Source organism: Erpetoichthys calabaricus, chromosome 3 (genome assembly GCF_900747795.2).
Source record: "Erpetoichthys calabaricus chromosome 3, fErpCal1.3, whole genome shotgun sequence".
Classification (NCBI taxonomy): Eukaryota; Metazoa; Chordata; class Cladistia; order Polypteriformes; family Polypteridae; genus Erpetoichthys; species Erpetoichthys calabaricus.
The window spans coordinates 142,704,531-142,724,826 of NC_041396.2; the positions used below are offsets into that span (position 1 = coordinate 142,704,531).

The 20,296-nt window shown below is 39.5% G+C and overlaps 1 protein-coding gene across 1 annotated transcript in view; it reads left to right on the top strand.

The window, feature by feature from the left end:
- atad2b (ATPase family AAA domain containing 2B) overlaps window positions 1-20,296 on the top strand; it is a 313,933-nt gene that overhangs the window by 27,127 nt on the left and 266,510 nt on the right. Inside the window, exon 2 of the mRNA XM_028798864.2 lies at window positions 7,108-7,271. Coding sequence (XP_028654697.2) covers window positions 7,108-7,271 — 164 coding nt within the window. The remainder of the gene's footprint in view (window positions 1-7,107; window positions 7,272-20,296) is intronic.

Here is a 20,296-nt window from a genome sequence, read left to right on the forward strand (position 1 = left end):
CGAGCTTCGATTCCCGAGAGGGGATGCAGTGAGTGTGTATGCCTGATGAGCCCAGAATTAGGGCGAAACACGTGTCGCGTACTCTTTGCATTATTTGACAGTAAAACTATTTCAACCATTCTATGATCTGCTTCTCGCATCTGAAAGAGGGCACCGTGGTGGATGTTAGCCGACTTGCTGACCAACCACAAGTGTTACCTGGTAGGTAACCACCCATACAATCAGATTGTGATTCAGACTACGAATGCCATATATATATAATTATATATATAATATACACACACACATACAGTCATGGCCGAAATTATCGGCACTCCTGGAATTTTCCTTGAAAATGCACCATTTCTCCCAGAAAATTGTTGCAATTACAAATGTTTTGGTATACACATGTTTATTTCCTTTATGTGCATTGGAACAACACAAAAAAAACAGAGAAAAAAAGCCAAATCTGACATCATTTCACACAAAACTCAAAAACCGGGCTGGACAAAATTATTGGCACCCTCTACTAAATATTTGGTTGCACGCCCTTTGGACAAAATAAGTGAAATCAAGCACTTCCTATAACCATCAAGAAGCTTGTTACACCTCTTAACTGGAATTTCCGACCACTCCTCTTTTGCAAACTGCTCAAGGTTTCTCAGATTTGAAGGGCGCCTTCTCCCAACAGCAATTTTGAGATCTCTCCATAAGTGTTCTATCGGATTTAGATTCGGACTCATTGCTGGCCACTTCAGAACTCTCCAGCGCTTTGTCTTCAACCATTTCTGAGTGCTTTTAGAGGTATGTTTGGGGTCATTGTCCTGCTGGAACACCCATGACCTCTGACACAGACTCAGCTTTCTGACACTGGGCCCTACATTGCGCCCCAATATCTTCTGGTAGTCTTCAGATTTCATGATGCCTTGCACACAGTCAAGGCATCCAGTGCCAGAGGCAGCAAAACATCCCCAAAACATCTTAGAACCTCCACCATGTTTGACTGTAGGTACTGTGTTCTTTTCTTCGTAGGCCTCATTCCATTTTCTGTACACAGTAGAATGATGGGCTTTACCAAAAAGCTCTACCTTGGTCTCATCTGTCCACAAGACGTTCATCCAGAAGGATTTTGGCTTCCTCAAGTACATTTTGGCAAACTCCAGTCTGGCTTTTTTATGTTTCTGTGTCAGCAGTGGGGTCCTCCTGGCTCTCTTGCCATAGCATTTCATTTCGTTCAGATGTTGACGGATAGTTCGAGCTGACACTGTTGCACCCTGAGTCTGCAGAACAGCTTGAATATGTTTTGAAGTTGATTGGGGTCGTTTATCCACCATTCGGACTATCCTTCGTTGCAGTCTTTTATCAATTTTTCTCTTCCGTACACGTCCAGGGAGATTAGCTACAGTGCCATGTGTTGTGAACATCTTGATTATGTTGTGCACAGTGGACAAAGGAACATGAAGATCTCTGGAGATGGACTTGTAGCCATGAGATTGTTGATATTTTCCACAATTTTTGTTCTCAAGTCCTCAGACAATTCTCTGCTCTTCTTTCTGTTCTCCATGCTTAGTGTGGCACACTCAGACACACAACAGAAAGGTTGAGTCAACTTTTCTCCATTTTAACTGGCTTCAGGTGTGATTGCTATATTGCCAGCACCTGTTTCTTGCCACAGGTGAGTTCAAACGAGCATCATAAGCTTGAAATAAAATGATTTACCCACAATTTTGAAAGGGTGCCAATAATTTTGTCCTGCCCATTTTTGGAGTTATGTGTGACATGATGTCAGATTTGGCTTTTTTCTCTGTTTTTTTGTGTTGTTCCAATACACATAAAGGAAATATATATATATATATACAAAAACATTTGTAATTGCAATAATTTTCTGGGAGAAATGGTGCATTTTCTGGGAAAATTCCAGGGGTGCCGATAATTTCGGCCATGACTGTATGTGTATCTATATAAATGTTCGTTTGTTCAAAATCTTAAATCTCTGAAAGTTCTTCACCGATTGCTTTGAAATTTTGACACAACGTTGCATTCTAATACACGCGTGTTTTTATATACCTATATTATATAGATGTCACACCTGTGACAGGTAAAAACATCCTTTTTTTCAAAAACAGCACCATCTGTTGGACGTAAAAGCAACACATGCTATACTAAATATTTTACGATTCCATTTCAATGTGTCCGATTTACAATCCATTTACGATTTTAACTCCTTTAAATCGATCAAATACATTTGTAAGTACGTGAATAAAGGCAGCGACATGGCAGTTTTTGGCGTGCAACCAGAAAGAAGTGATAGGAATGTGGTCATACATATCGGTGAAATCGCACAGTATCAGGCTGGAAGATACATAAGCAGCAATGAAGCTGTATGGCGAATTCTTTCATTTCCCATACATGAACGAAGTCCAGCTGTTGTTCACTTAGCAGTACATCTAGAAAATGGACAACGCGTTTATTTCACAGCTGCAAATGTGCAACAAATAGCCCTGAATCCACCGGCTACAACGTTAACTGCTTTCTTCACGTTATGTCAAAATGACGCGTTTGCGAAAACACTGCTGTATTCGGAAGTGCCTAAGTAGTACACATGGAATGCGAGTAGAAAATCTTTTGAACGATGCAAACGAGGAGAGCGAGTCGACGGACAACCTGGCATATTCAAAGAAACTATGATAGGCAGACTGTACACCGTGCATCCCAATCAAGATGAATGCTTCTTTCTTCGCATGCTGTTGGTAAATGTGCCCGGTCCAACGTCTTTCCAGCAATTGAGAATTGTCAACAGCGTTACACATGCCTCTTTCCGCAGTGCATGTCAAGCTCTGAATTTATTGGAGAACGACCGACACTGGGATGTATGCATTAATGACGCGTGCAACACGTCACATCCAAATCAAATTCTTGCATTGTTTGCAATCGTATTGACCGCCTGCTCTCCTTCATCTCCAACAAAGTTATGGGAGAAATATAAATCGCACATGGCTGAAGATATTTTCCGTCGAATACGCAAGGAAAATTCAAATATGAACATGGATTTCACAGCAGAAATCTACAACGAAGCGTTGATAATGATTGAAGATTTGTGCTTAGAAATCAAGAACAAAGTTCTCAATCAATTGGGAATGCCATCACTGAATCGATCTGCTGCTGCTTAGTTCGATGTAGAATTGCGTTGTGAACAAAATTACAACACGGGTGAACTTTTGTTGTATGTGCAATCAAATATTCCTAAGCTAACGCTTGAGCAAAAAGGCATTTATGATCAAATAATGCCAACTGCCAATAACGGGGTTGGAAAATCTTCTTCATAGATGCGCCAGGAGGAACTGGTAAAACGTTCCTAATTAGATTGATTCTGGCAGCAGTTCGATACCAAAATGACATAGTCTTAGCTCTTGCGTTGTCCGGAATAGCTGCGACATTGCTACCAGGTGGAAGAACTGCTCATTCTGCTTTGAAATTGCCATTGAACATGGAATTGTACAACATTTCCAAAGCATCCGGCATGGGAAAAGTATTGCAGAAATGCAAACTTATTGTTTGGGATGAATGCACAATGGTGCACAAAAAATCGCTTGAGGCTCATCATTGATCATTGCAAGATTTGCGTGGAAACATCAGACCATTTGGGAACGCATTAATATTGCTTGCAGGAGATTTCAGACAAACATTACCTGTAATTCCTCGATCGACACCAGCGGACTAAATAAATGCTTGCCTGAAATACTCTACTTTGTGGCGACACGTAAAGACGTTAAAATTAACTACAAATATGCGTGTCCAGCTGCAAAACGATCGATCAGCTGAGATATTCTCACATCAATTGCTGGAAATTGGGAACGGAAAGGTGCCGTTTGATCTGACCTCAGGACGAATTTACTTGCCTCATAACTTCTCCAATTTAGTGATGTCAAAAGAACAATTGGTTGAAAAAGTATTTCCCAATATTCAAACCCATCCATCCATCCATTTTCCAACCCGCTGAATCCGAACACAGGGTCACGGGGGTCTGCTGGAGCCAATCCCAGCCAACACAGGGCACAAGGCAGGGAACCAATCCTGGGCAGGGTGCCAACCCACCGCAGCAATGTTCAAACCAATTATAAGAATCATGATTGCCTGAGTGAACGAGCTATTCTTGCGGCCAAGAACAAAGACGTCTACGAACTTAACAATATTATTCAGTCTAACATTCAAAGCGAGTCAGCCACATACAAGTCCGTCGACACTGTTGTCGAAGCAGATCAAGCGGTTAATTATCCAACAGAATTTTTGAATTCACTCGATCTGCCAGGGATGCCACCGCACGTACTGCAATTGAAAATCGGCATGCCAATTATCATGTTGCCAAATATCAACCAGCCAAAGCTTTGCAACGGCATGCCGCTTGCAGTAAAAAAAAAATTAATGAGCAACGTTGTAGAAGCAACAATCTTGACAGCACCTTTCAAAGGTGAAGATGTCCTCATTCCTCGCATTCCTATGATTCCAATGGATATGCCATTTCAATTTAAGAGATTACAATTCCCAATTCGATTGCCGTTTGTAGTCACCATCAACAAAGCTCAGGGCCAATCTTTAGAATTGTGCGGTTTAGATCTAGACACTTATTGCTTCTCACATGGACAATTATGTTCTAGAGTCGGCAAACCAGACAATCTCTATATCTGCACAGACAATGGAACAACAAAAAATACTGTATACAGTAATCCCTCCTCCATCGCGGGGGTTGCGTTCCAGAGCCACCCGCGAAATAAGAAAATCCGCGAAGTAGAAACCATATGTTTATATGGTTATTTTTATATTGTCATGCTTGGGTCACAGATTTGCGTAGAAACACAGGAGGTTGTAGAGAGACAGGAATGTTATTCAAACACTGCAAACAAACATTTGTCTCTTTTTCAAAAGTTTAAACTGTGCTCCATGACAAGACAGAGATGACAGTTCTGTCTCACAATTAAAAGAATGCAAACATATCGTCCTCTTCAAAGGAAACAGAGAGGAAAGCAAACAAATCAATAGGGCTGTTTGCTTTTAAGTATGCGAAGCACCACGGCACAAAGCTGTTGAAGGCAGCAGCTCACACCCCCTCCATGAGAGAGAGAGAGAGAGAGAGAGAGAGATTGTTTTTCAGTCAAAAATCAATACGTGCCCTTTGAGCTTTTAAGTATGCGAAGCACCGTGCAGCATGTCGCTTCACTAAGCAGCTGCACAGAAGGTAGCAACGTGAAGATAATCTTTCAGCATTTTTAGACGAGCGTCCGTATCGTCTAGGTGTGCGAACAGCCCCCCCTGCTCACACCCCCTACGTCAGGATCAGAGAAAGGCAGCGCAAGAGAGAGAGAGAGAGAGAAAGTAAGTTGGGTTTCTTCTCAGCCATCTGCCAATAGCATCCCTTGTATGAAATCAACTGGGCAAACCAACTGAGGAAGCATGTACCAGAAATTAAAAGACCCATTGTCCTCAGAAATCCGCGAACCAGCAAAAAATCTGCGATATATATTTAAATATGCTTACATATAAAATCTGCGATAGAGTGAAGCCGCGAAAGGCGAAGCGCGATATAGCAAGGGATCACTGTACCCACAAGCATTGTGAAATTAAACATATTAGAAATGTGCGCTTTCTCTTTTCTTTCTTTTCCATTTAACCAGCAACGCGTGGCCGGGTACAGCTAGTATGTATGTGTGTGTGTGTATGTATATATATATATATATATATATATATATATTTATATTTTACATACAAATACCAGTATATGCTGAAGCTTACGTCAAGATAAGGAGTTTTGGCTATACTGTCTATTACTAGAGGTTGGAAATATGAAATGTAATAGCTAAACAACTAACTTGCTCCCTTAATTCAGTGGTTTGCAGACACATGTGATTATAAAATCGGTTACTTGAATCATTGGTGTGTTTCTAATCTTTATGTTAAATGTTTCACCAAAAATATTCATATTTAGATGTACAGTATTCATTTTCTTCCCTCATCTAACAAGGACCACTTTCCCAGCTGCAACCACTGTCCTGTGGTGCCTCTACCATTATGCTTCATAGTAGATCCTGTGTTATTGTGATAAGTAATGCTGGGTTTGTACCAAATGTATCTCTTATTGGTTTCATTAGCCCGTGACAAATTTCCCCATCTGATTTTTGAAAAACTCTGAGACAAAACCTTTCTTGTTTTCTGTTACCCCGCATCTTAGGCTTATGGCATATACAACTGGTAGCAATATGTAAGGAGTGTCTAATCGCTACCATACATTCCTACAGATCCTTTAAGATTGACAACTGAGAGCTTTCTACTTGCTCAGTCATTAACTTTCGACTTCCATCTTAATCTTCCAATCCAATCTTTTCCATCCCGGTCTTTTTCATCTCTATCTCTGATTTGTACCTTCAGCTATAAGATGTGGATCTTTTGTTAGTTCATTTTGAACGATGGTTATATGTTCTCTGTGCAACCAAAAGAAACTTTGTTGAAATCTTATAGAAACAGCAGATTTATTTTGGGCTAATCAGAGTCATTTGAGTTTATTACAGGGGAAGGCTCATTAACTTTGTTTATACTTAAATAATCACATTTCAAAACATTTACAAAGTACCCTTCCCATCACTTTATGGAGAATATTTTATGTTATGTATATTTTTTTCTGTTTACACTTTGCTTGGTATTTTTGTGTTCAGCATTGTGTTTTAATTGCATTTATAGTCTTTTTGTTTTATACTGTTTTGTAGTTCAGCATAGTGGTCTGGTGAACAATTAACAATAATATTGCTTAAATACATAGTAGGCACTCTAATTCTTCTGCTGTTCAATCATTAGAATTTTTGTGTTTGCTTTTTTCAGGGCTGACAGCAATGATTGTAATGATTTTTATGCAATGAGATGTTATTCCTGAGTATGTGCTCTTGCATCAGGAATAATGCTATGAAATTGTGCAAGGTCTTTCAGAGAAAGCGCAGGCCCTCCTTGCTTTTTATTTCTTGTTAATGTTTATTAGTGTGTTCTATACTCCACGAATGTCATATTCCGTCAAAAGAGGCTTTGACAAAAGTTTAAGTGAGGTACATTGTGATAATGGCTTTGAAAATTTTCCTTTTTCAACAGAAAGACCCTGGCAGTGATGTTAGTTCCAGTGGTGCCTGCTTGTCTCCCCCTGCTAAACGGACCCGTAGACTCAAAAGCCCGGTATGCAGCGACAGTTCCCCCAGTCCTCTTGCAAGTGTACAGAGGGAGGAGTGGCGGACACATACCAGACAATCCAGATCCAGGTAATTTATAGAGATGATGCATCCAAGTAGAGATGATTGTCTTTGTCAGCATGATCTGTTGAAAGACTTTCATCTTAATTTATCATTATCTTCTAGATTATAGCAGTTCAAAATTTTTTATTTTCTGTTTTATATAATAGTAAAGTTTCTTTGCCCAACTGCATTTACAGTGTTGAGCATCTTGCACCTTCATTTATTTCTCTTTGTCTGTTCATCTTCTTTTTCTTTCTTTAATCGTCCATGGATGTTTTCAAGATCATTCCTATTTGGTTCATTCTTTCAAAAATAGGACTTTTTCCTATGGTTTTTTTCTGTTAAAAGTAATGAGTATAGTTCAGATACTTCTGTTGAGGACATAGCTTGCTTATCACTCATCCAGTATTTGTGAGTAAGGATCTGAATATTTTAATGCACTCCTGTTTTCTCTTCCAGTCTGTGGATGTTACTTTCATGTAATAAATTGCTTTTAGTTACTTCCAAATAGAAGTCCAACTCTTCCGGGGGTATGCCTGAGCCACACCTACAGCTTTAAGTGTACCAATATCAAATTAGTAACAAATTAATTCCTTGGGCATAGTTTACCTTATTGTTGCTCCTAATACTAGAGGCAACTTTTTTTTTTTCCCTGAACTTTTCAGTGTAGGTAAGAAACGCTTTTTCATTTTCTGTTTTTATTATTTAAGGGTTGGATGAGAAGTGACTTTTGATGTTGGATGTGGTAATTATTACATCTATACTGTGTAACATTCATAAACCCTTAACTGTCTTTGATATTAATACTACAGTGGGGCAAAAAAGTATTTAGTCAGCCACCAATTGTGCAAGTTCTCCCACTTAAAAAGAATGGAGAGGCCTGAAATTTTCATCATAGGTATACCTCAACTATGAGAGACAAAATGAGAAGAAAAAATCCAGAAAATCACATTGTCTGATTTTTGAAGAATTTATTTGCAAATTATGGTGGAAAAAAGTATTTGGTCAATAACAAAAGTTCATCTCAATACTTTGTTATATACCCTTTGTTGGCAATGACAGAGGTCAAACGTTTTCTGTAAGTCTTCACAAGGTTTTCACACACTGCTGCTGGTATTTTGGCCCATTCCTCCATGCAGACCTTCTCTAGAGCAGCGATGTTTTGGGGCTGTCGCTGGGCAACACGGACTTTCAACTCCCTTCAAAGATTTTCTATGGGGTTGAGATCTGGAGACTTGCTAGGCCACTCCAGGACCTTGAAATGCTTCTTACGAAGCCACTTCTTCGTTACCTGGGCGGTGTGTTTGGGATCATTGTCATGCTGAAAGACCCAGCCATGTTTCATCTTCAATGTCCTTGCTGATGGAAGGAGGTTTTCACTCAAAATCTGACGATACATGGCCCCATTCATTCTCTCCTTTACACGGATCAGACATCCTGGTCCCTTTGCAGAAAAACAGCCCCAAAGCATGATGTTTCCACCCCCATGCTTTACAGTAGGTATGGTGTTCTTTGGATGCAACTCAGCATTCTTTCTCCTCCAAATGCGACAAGTAGAGTTTTTTTTCATCTGACCATATGACATTCTCCCAATCCTCTTCTGGATCATCCAAATGCTCACTAGCAAACTTCAGACGGGCCTGCACATGTACTGGCTTAAGCAGGGGGACACGTCTGGCACTGCAGGATTTGAGTCCCTGACGGCGTAGTGTGTTACTAATGGTAGCCTTTGTTACTTTGGTCCCAGCTCTCTGCAGGTCATTCACTAGGTCCCCCCCGTGTGGTTCTGGGATATTTGCTCACCATTCTTGTGATCATTTTGACCCCACGGGGTGAGATCTTGCTTGGAGCCCCAGATTGAGGGAGATTATCAGTGGTCATGTATGTCTTCCATTTTCTTATAATTGCTCCCACAGTTGATTTCTTCACACCAAGCTGCTTACCTATTGCAGATTCAGTCTTTCCAGCCTGGTGCAGGTCTACAATTTTGTTTCTGATGTCCTTTGACAGCTGTTTGGTCTTGGCCATAGTGGAGTTTGGATTGTGACTGTTTGAGGTTGTGGACAGGTGTCATTTATATTGATAACGAGTTCAAACAGGTGCCATTAATACAGGTAATGAGTGGAGGACAGAGTGGCCTCTTACAGAAGAAGTTACAGGTCTGTGAGAGCCAGAAATCTTGCTTGTTTGTAGGTGACCAAATACTTACTTTCCACCATAATTTGCAAATAAATTCTTTAAAAATCAGACAGTTATTTTCTGGATTTTTTTTCTCATTTTGTCTCTCATAGTTGAGGTATTCCTATGATGAAAATTACAGGCTTCTCTCATCTTTTTAAGTGGGAGAACTTGCACAATTGGTGGCTGACTAAATACTTTTTTGCCCCACTGTATGTACAGTATTTACTTTACAAACAAATTTGATTTTTTTTTTTATCAGCGGTTTAATGTTTCATTTCTATGTGCAGATAGATTCTGGTCTGGTTCTCTTACATTTCATTTATCAGTCATCCAGATTCTAATATTGTGATTTGCAGAACTGATTATGGAATACTGATATGCAAGTTTGATTTTTAAAAGATTAATGCTAGCTTGCTCATGTGATAATTTACAGTACTAGTAATAATAACCTCAAAGTACAGTTTACACTATACTAAGACATTTTGGAACAAATAAAATATCATTTGAGCAATACATTTTTACCCATTTTGCTCCTCTAATATTTATTGTGAAATATTTTGTGTATTCACTCCCTTCACTTGAATTACTGTATTCAATTACAAAAAATAAAATATTTCCATCTAGATATTTCCCATACTTTGTTGTCATTGTGCCAGATAGTGGCAACACATAAGAATAAGAGACTGTGCATGAAATGTCAAATTTTTTGAAGGAAACACATAGGTAACATTGATAACATTGAGCTGTCACAATCTGTAATATGTAAATATGGAAACAACTTTATTATTTAGGGAAAACACACTGGGAACCTCTTCCAGTATAACATTGACTGTTTTAAGGGATGCTGTGTTTTTTGGACCCCAAGACGAAATTAAGGAGTATATAAATCTGAGTTTTGTTTTTTTTGTGTGTTCCTGCTACAGTAATAATCCCATTTTTAATAAGATGGTTCTGTACCTGCCTCTGCCTGTAAAGGGCATCTTAAGAAAGATGTACAATATAATAAATTTTGTACATTCTTAACTATGTTCATTTAATAGAGGTATGTACAACTTTTGGGGACTGTTGCTTAAAATGTCTTGTTACTGTGTATTGCTAAGTGAGCAGCAGATGAATTGATCACCAAAAGATAAGAGTTAAAAATGTCACATTTATTTTCAGTATTTTATGCAAATTAGTGTATTGCTTTTGTTTTGTACAATTGTACAGTGAAAAAAGGAAAGAACCACTATGCAAATGTTTGTGCACCCCAAGATATTTGAGGTCTCGTAACTTTTACCAATGTCTTGGACAGACCTTAATTAGCTTGTTTAGGGCTATGGCTTGTTCATCGTCATCATTAAGAAACCCGAGGTGGTACAAATTGCAAAGCTGTATAAATTATCTGACTCCTCAAACCTTGTCCCATCAATCAGCAGCCATGGGCTTCTTGAAGCAGTTGCCTAGCACTCTGAAAAATAGAATAATTGATGTTCACAAAGCAGGAGAAGGCTATAAGATGACAGCAAAGCATTTTCAGGTAGGTGTTTCCTCGGTTCATAATGTTTTTAAGAAATGGCAGTTAACAGAAATGGTGGAGGTCAAAATGAGGTCTTGAAGACCAAGAAAACTTTCTGAAAGAACTGCTCGTTATATTGTTAGAAAGACAACTAAAAATTGAAAGAACTGCTCGAAATATTGTTAGAAGGGCAACTAAAAATCCCCATTTGACTGCAAAAAACCTTTAGGAAGATTTGGCAGACTCTGCTGCTATGTAGCGATGCCTGCAGTTTGCAAATGAACGTCTAAACAAGCCTGATGCATTTTGGAAACAAGTCCTGTAGATTGATGAAGTTTAAATAGAACTTTATGGCCACAATATGCAAACGTATGTTTGGAGAAAAAAGGGGCCTGAATCCCAGGAAAAGAACATCTCTGTAACTACAGTATTAAGCATGGGGGTGCATAGATCACGCTTTGGGATTGTGTTGCAGCCAGTGGCATAGGGAACATGTCGGAGTGGATTCAAATACCAGCAAATTCTGGAAGCAAACATCACACATTCTGTAAAATAGTTGAAGATTATAAGAAGATGGGTCATACAACAAGATAATGATCCAAAACACAACTCAAAATCCATCCATCCATTTTCCAACCCGCTGAATCCGAACACAGGATCAGGGGGGTCTGCTGGAGCCAATCCCAGCCAACACAGGGCACAAGGCAGGGAACCAATCCCGGGCAGGGTGCCAACCCACCGCAGGACACACACAAACACACCCACACACCAAGCACACACTAGGGCCAATTTAGAATCGCCAATCCACCTAACCTGCATGTCTTTGAACTGTGGGAGGAAACCAGAGCGCCCGGAGGAAACCCACGCAGACATGGGGAGAACATGCAAACTCCACGCAGGGAGGACCCGGGAAGCGAACCCAGGTCCCCAGATCTCCCAACTGCGAGGCAGCAACGCTACCCACTGCGCCACCGTTCCGCCCCACAACTCAAAATCTACAATGGAATACCTCAAGAAGTGTAGGCTGATGGTTTTGCCATGGCCCTCAAAATCCTCCAACCTAAACATCATAGAAAATGTGTGGATAGATCTCAAAAGAGTGTTGCTTGCAAGATTGCCCAAGAAGCTTGCAGCATTAGAGGCCTTTTGTAGGGACAAATGGGCAAAAATACCCCAAGTAAGAATTGAAAGACTGTTAGCTGGCTACAAAAAGCATTTACAAGCTGTGATACTTGCCAAAGATGGCGTTACAAGGTATTGACCATGTCAGGTGCCCAAACTTTTGTTTCAGACCCTTTTCATTTGTTTGGTATTTTGTATCTGTAAATGATGGAAATAAAAATGGAATATTGCTTAAGATATTAAAGAAATGTGTCATCTTTAACTGTATGCCTTTTGGTGATCAATTTATCTTCTGCGCACTTAACTATTCACAGTAAGAGACATTTTAAGCAAGCGTGTCCAAACTTTTGCATGCCAGCAAATACTGTATATATTCTGACATTGAGAGAAAACATGCAGTGTCTTAAATCTAATCAGAAACAGACTGTCTTCTTGTACAGTATAGCACTAAAAATGTAACATACATTTTAAAGGGGGTATTACAGTGATTCAACTGTTAGTACTCCTACCTCACAGCTTTACAAGCTTTACAGTTTTTTCCCCATAATTCAAAGGTGTGCACATTGATTCCTAACGCCTAAGCTGTCTTTTATAGGAGTAAGAATGTGTTTGTGCCTCTCTCCCTCTCTCTTTCCTGAAAGTCCAGAAACGACATATATATCGAACAACTTAAGATTCTCAGATGAAAATTGATGTTGAGCCCTCCTAAGGTTTGCTTCATTACACTAACACAGAGATGGACAATCATTCTATCCACTACACAGGGCTTTCTGCCATTTTAATAGACAAGGCAGCTATGTGAAGAGGCATTTTGACTTATCTTGTGGCTGTAGAACCATTAAGTCCTCCCTGCTGGGAGAAAAGCTAGGGTCACTTAAGGTGAACACATGGTTAGTGTCCTGGGGCCTCATGCATAATGCCGTGCGTAGAATTCACACTAAAACATGGCGTATGGACAAAAGTGGAAATGTGCATACGCACAAAAAAATCCAGATGCATAAATCTATGTGTTCACCAACTTCCACGTTCTTCTGCTCCATAAATTCCGGTCAGCATGAAAAGTAACGCACGTGCCTGCTGCCACTCCCAAACTCCTCCCAGAATAATGCCGCTTTGAATATGCAAATCAATATAAATAACCCTTAAGCTTAACGTTCTGTGAAAAGGCAATGGCAAAAGCACGGGGCAAATAGAAGAATTTCAGTGAATACCAAGTGGAGGCAAGGAAAAACGTATTATTTGTTGGTTTTAACAGTGGTATAAACAACAAAAGGAAGTTGAGTGTTGGAGAGACTCGAAAGCTCAAGTTCACAAAGTCACACAGAAAGAAGTCACATATCAAAGACACTGTGAAAAGGCGAGTCGTAGCCCACCGTCTGAGTGTCATATGAAAGCTTATTAGGGTACCGAGAAAAGAAAAAAATAGGCACACAGTGGGGAACAAAGCTTGAAATGTCAACTTTAATCTCGAAATTTCCACTTTAATCGCATACTTTATTTTGTCACTAGCAAAATACCCGCACTTCGCAGCGGAGAAGTAGTGTGTTAAAGAGGTTATGAAAAAGAAAAGGAAACATTTTAAAAATAACGGAACATGATTGTCAGTGTAATTGTGTTGTTATTGTTGAGTGTTGCTGTCATATATATATATATATATATATAAATATATATAATACTAGCAAAATACCCGCGCTTCGCAGCGGAGAAGTAGTATGTTAAAGAGGTTATGTAAACATATACAGGTACTTGTCGACTTACGACCGCGATTGGTTCCGACTGACTGGTTGTAAGTTGATCTGGACGTAAGTCGGCCTATGTTAATTTAAGGTAAGAATATTAGACTGGGTAATAATATTGTAATCATCTTAAAGTAATATTTTATCAACATTTTCTTACTTTCTAAGACAAACACAGCATACTACAGTACAATTTGTTTAATATGTGGAAAACGTACAAAACAAGAAATACTGTACTGTACATTTAATTCCTGGCACCACTGGTGCTTGGCTGCGGGTTGTCGATATCGCCTTCATCAGATCAGGCGAGGCTGCGGACGGGGTGATGGGAGGAGTTGCTCTTTTCATAAACATAGTGAGCTTCGTCTGAATTGTTTGTTTTTTTTTCTCTTCATAAATTTCGCAATAAGGACGAAATGTGTTGCGTGCCATCCGTTCAATCCTCGCAAATCGTTCAATATTTGGGTCCATTTTTTCAAAATGAGCGAGGAGTTTATTCAGTAGAGATAAATCTTCTGACAATCCCTTTGTGGTGAACATTGTTTGTGGCACCTCCTCCTCTTCGTCTTACTCCAATTCTCTTGTTTCTTCTTCCGCCACTCTTTCTTCTTCCAATTCTATCAGCTCTTCATTCATAAGTTCACCTGATTCCCGGTCTAGCAACTCCTCGACATCTTCCATTTCACATTCCAATGAAAGGTCTTTTGACAGTTTCACTATTTCTTCACGAATCTCATCAAGTTCTTGTTCACTGTTAAATCCAGCAAAAGTATTTACATAACGCTTAACACACTTCTTCCATACGCCATTCATACACTGTGAGTCGACATTTCTTGCGGGGAGGGCTTCTGTTTTCTCTGATCTGAGTTCACCTCTGTTATAGCGCGTCTTTATTTGAAAAGAGCAGTGTCATATCGGGGCGAGTGTGAACGCTAACTTTGACAAGCACTATAAATTTACAGCGGTTGTTACAGACGTAAATCAAATGTATGTTTTTATTGTATAATATTAACAATAACAGCAGCTCTCTACTCAAAGCGGTAAACTCGAGAAGCTGCTAGCATCGAACCCAGAAGCTCTTGATTGGGAGTCAGAAGCAGTTGTGTGTGGGAACTGTTAACATTTGAATGTGATGATTGTATATAAAACTTGTGCACGAACGAGACTGGGATAACTGTGGATGTGGATGTGAGTGGTGTGTGTGACTGAGAATGACTGGTGTGAAGCCTGAAGTCCAAATATCAAATAAACACTTTCACAAGTACAAGTATAACAGAACAAGTGCGCTTTTATTCAAGAAGAAAAAAGAAAGCAGGTTGCGGTAAGCAGTTGATGCGACTGCTTGCGTAGTGCAATCCTAAGAACTGCCCAATCAAGAGCTTCTGGGTTTGATGCTGGCAGCTTCTCAAGTTTGCCGTTTTGAGTAGAAAGCTGCTATTAGTGTTAATATTATAGGGTTATATGTTAGGGTTATATTATTATCGAAAATTGCCAAAACAACAAGACACAAACACACGTGGGGCAACACTGCTGCGTATATTTTTACTGCTGCGTAGCGAGACTTGAGATTGGCGATTCTAAATTGTCTCTGGTGTGTGGGTGTGTGTGGGTGTGTGCACCCTGCGGTGGGCTGGCACTTTGCCCGGGGTTTGTTTCCTGCCTTGTGCCCTGTGTTGGCAGGGATTGACTCATGTATTTAGCATATAGCGGGTTGGATAATGGATGGATGGACATTTGTATGCATAGCCCCATTTGCCCGTTTTCGTTTTTTTTCATTCTTCAGTAATATTTAAGCAAACCCGGAGCTTGTCAGTTCAAATCGTGGTACTGACACCACTGTGTGACCCTGAGGAAGTCACTTCACCTGCCTGTGCTGCAAAAAACCAAAGTAATGTAACAAATTGTACCTCAGATGTTGAAAGTTGCTGAAATAAAGGCATAAGTCAAATAGATAAATATGTATTATACACATAGGAACTATTCATTTATTTTCAGTTAAGTCATCTGCAGCTAACCTTTATAAATGAGGGTTTCTCGTTTTTAGATAGTGGAAACTGTTTCTTCTTCATTGAGGTTTTCTCTTGGAGAGCTTTTTTCATTTCATTGAAAATTAAAGCAGCAGCTGCCAAAATATGTAGCTTTCTTATTAATTTTTCAACATTGTGTAAAATAACTTTATAAAGTAACATAAAAGGTTTAAATACTCATTATCCTTTTACACTAAAATATTACTAAAGAGATACAAAAAAAGTAAAATGCATATGTTGTTTTTCTTTAAGGAGATTAAATATTACTGAAGAAAAAAAAAAACTTAAACAACCAAATGGGGCTATGCATACGAACTTAAAAGGTTTAAATAAAACAGAAATATATACCTTTTATTTTTACTTCCTTAACTTGTGGAGGGTGTATCTTGTAGCAAAGCCCTAAGTTTTTTCATGAAAGCCCGTTTCAGTCAATAAGTCTTAAAAAGAGGTGTAAAGATATTGACAATAAGCTATGCAAACCCACCAAGACATGCAATCGTTTAAATCAAGGTGCGAGTCGAAAAACACCATCCGATACTATTAGTTAACGATTAACACATTTCTATATGTATTGTAAGCATACAATACAACTGATAATATGTTGCGCTTATTTATCTGGTGTACCGACATTTTTGCGCGTTTAACGGCTGAAATCTAACGTGGTTTGTGCCCTTCAGAATGAAAACAGTTAGCATTTACCTACATACCTACATATACATACATACATTCACACACACATATATATACAGTAATCCCTCCTCCATCGCGGGGGTTGTGTTCCAGAGCCACCCACGAAATAAGAAACCATATGTTTATATGGTTATTTTTATATTGTCATGCTTGGGTCACAGATTTGCGCAGAAACACAGGAGGTTGTAGAGAGACAGGAACATTATTCAAACACTGCAAACAAACATTTGTCTCTTTTTCAAAAGTTTAAACTGTGCTCCATGACAAGACAGAGATGACAGTTCTCACAATTAAAAGAATGCAAACATATCTTCCTCTTCAAAGGAGTGCGTGTCAGGAGCACAGAATGTCACATAGATAGAGAAAACAATCTCTAGCAAACAAATCAATAGGGCTGTTTGGCTTTTAAGTATGCGAAGCACCGCGGCACAAAGCTGTTGAAGGCGGCAGCTCACACCCCCTCCATCAGGAGCAGAGAGAGAGAGAGAGACAGAGTTTGTTTTTCAGTCAAAAATCAATACGTGCCCTTCGAGCTTTTAAGTATGCGAAGCACCGTGCAGCATGTCGTTTCAGGAAGCAGCTGCACAAAAGATAGCAACGTGAAGATAATCTTTCAGCATTTTTAGACGAGCGTCCGTATTGTCTCGGTGTGCGAACAGCCTCCCTGCTCAATCCCCATACGTCAGGATCACAGATAGTCAGCGCAAGAGAGAGAAAAGTAAGCAATCTAGCTTCTCAGCCATCTGCCAATAGCGTCCCTTGTATGAAATCAACTGGGCAAACCAACTGAGGAAGCATGTACAAGAAATTAAAAGACCCATTGTCCGCAGAAATCCGCGAACCAGCAAAAAATCTGCGATATATATTTAAATATGCTTACATATAAAATCCGCGATAGAGTGAAGCCGCGAATGGCGAAGCGCGATACAGCGAGGGATTACTGTATGGACAAAAAACAGGTTCCAGTTATGACCATTATGCGTAGAATTTCGAAATGAAACCTGCCTAATTTTTGTAAGTAAGCTGTAAGGAATGAGCCTGCCAAATTTCAGCCTTCTACCTACACGGGAAGTTGGAGAATTAGTGATGAGTGAGTGAGTCAGTCAGTCAGTGAGTCAGTCAGTAAGGGCTTTGCCTTTTATTAGTATAGATTAAAGTAGAACATCCTAAACTTCATCTTTAAATCGTTTAATTTACTAGTTTCTCAAATACCATCGTAACTAAAGTAGCATGTTAAATGCTTTGTTTTGTATATGTTCTTCTATGTGTGTGAATCACTACGTGCTTCTTAAACAGGCTTTCTTTTCCTCTGACAGGACACAGAATCCATTACATTTGTGATATTACAGATCTCTCAATAATTAAAATACTGAGATGTATACTTGATATCATTTTCATGATGATAGGTGTTAAAGCATGTTATTAAACATGGGAACATGGTGGCATAGTGATAGTGATGAGCTGGCACCTCGTCCAGAGATTGTTCCTGCCTCCCGCAAGATCCTTGCTGCACCATGCGCAACCTTCGATGAAATAATTTATTGCAGCAGTACTGTCTCTTTCAAATGTACTAACCCCCAATTCCTGGCCTTACTTTTCTTTCTCCAAGTAACCAATCACCACATAATCGGCCCTGTAATAGATGTCAAGCCATCTGTAGGCTTAAAATGCAGATTCTTCAAAACTAAGGAACATTGAAATATCTTCGTAGTACATGTTTAATTATTCCATCCATCTATCTATCCAGGGTCACACCAGTCCCAGAAAGCATACAGCGTTAGGCAGGGACAATCTCTGAATTGGGAACCAGGTCACGCCAGTCCCAGAAAGCATACAGTGCGAGGCAGGAACAATCTCTGAATTGGGCACCAGATCATCGCTAGTGCTTTGCCACCGTGTCCTCACATGGTTAATTATTAAACAATAAAGATTATTTAAATGATGTTAACATTTTATCTGTATAATGCAGTAAAATATGTTTATTACATTTCATCTTAAAAATGATATCGTCATCATATGTAAATACGCCCTTTATAAAGTGGCTCAGGTTGTGCAATATTATAACTATCGCAAGTTTACAGTGAGGTGATTGTGCTAATAAGTCCAAACAGTTCTACAAGGAGCACTTGATGGACTGATTGAATGCGTTTATAGTTCTTGGGATGAAACGGTTTCTGAACCGTGAGGTCCCTACAGGAAAGGCTCTGAAGCATGTGCCGTTTGAGAGGAGTTCAATAGACTGTGCGCATGGCTGAGGCAGCATGTGCTTGATGCTGTATACCGATAATTCTCTTTCCGATCAGCTGCTGTAGAGCTGTGATTCCACACTCGGATACAGTGGGATAAATACTTGAGAGAAACAACGCTAAAGCAGCCATGGTATTTGGAATAGTTTGGCCATTCCATGGACCATTATATTATTACAGGTTAATTACAATCAAATGCCTTAAACTAATAAACAATATGCGGTTAAATTCAGTATATTTAAGCTGAAGGGATGTGGACCTAAAAAAGAAAGGGAAACCACACTGGAACAGAAGCACTGCTTTAATGCTGGGTCCTGCCAGTTTGCAAAACCGAGCAGAGAACTTGCGTATGCCAAGCATTTAGCTGTCGTGAAAATGTACGTGGCTTTACGCCAAGTTTAGGTTTTATACATCACGATGTGAGTGTGGAAACAGGCAAACCCAACATTTTTGTGTGTACGCACCATTTATACATGAGGCCCCTGGTTACTACTAAGATACCAGCTACTTGAAAGGCAGATCACAGTGTGTGAGGCTATGGAGCTATATGTCAGAATGGATTGTCAGCAGCATGTAGGTCCCCAGTGGAACTATCTTAGCTCCCTACCTGTTGACCCTATAAATACCAACCTTGTGCTCTGTGTTCATGGATTTTAAAACTTGTGTACAGTAAGAAGTATACAGAGCCCTGGTGATTGTTATTTAAGCGGTGCAGGATGAGCCATGTGCAGCTTACTGTTAGGCAACTAAATTGATGGTGTTGGACTTTTGGAAAACCATGGGTTTCCTAACACTGACCTCTGTCTAGGCAGTAGAAATTGATATGGTTGAGGTGTATGAGTACCTGGGGTGCACCTGGACATAGAAAGGTCATTTTGGTGGTTATATTTGTAACTTAGTGGTAGTCGTTGAGATCGAGACATGCTGATGTACTGATGTTGTCTGTATCTATAGAACTGGAAGAAATAAAGAGTGTTGTGCTACTGCTCTGTGAGAGTTAAAGTACAAATTTTGCTCCTAAAAATGTGGTTGTTTTAACTTTTTAAAGCCTTTTCCTTTTAGAATTTGTTATTTTTCATCCATGTGACAGAAAGAATACCGGAGTGTTTGCATTTAAAAAGTAATTTTTTTTTTACTTGTACTTGTACAGTGTTGGCAAGGTGAGGCGAGGCAGGGAAGAAAGCCGTAGCTGAAACCGACAAGTCTGCAAATAAATGATCTATGTTATACTGTAGTATCGAATAGTTAAAAGAACAGCGATTTCTTAGTAGAAAGAATTTAAGGCATTTAAAGAATTATTGGATAGAGCACCATTTACCACTTAAAAAGTAACACCTTAACGCTAATAGAAGCGAGGGCATACACAATCATTTCTTAGGAAGTATTTATTAAGTACATGTAGGTGGCTGACATCAAAGCGATAAAGAGAAGGGCTCCGCAGTACATAAACAGGCATCTAGTGAGAGAGTGCCGATCATACACAAGCGGCAGAAGAAACAGACACTCGAAAAAAGATGTAACTAACAGCTGATGCCAGTAAAAACGTTTTCTC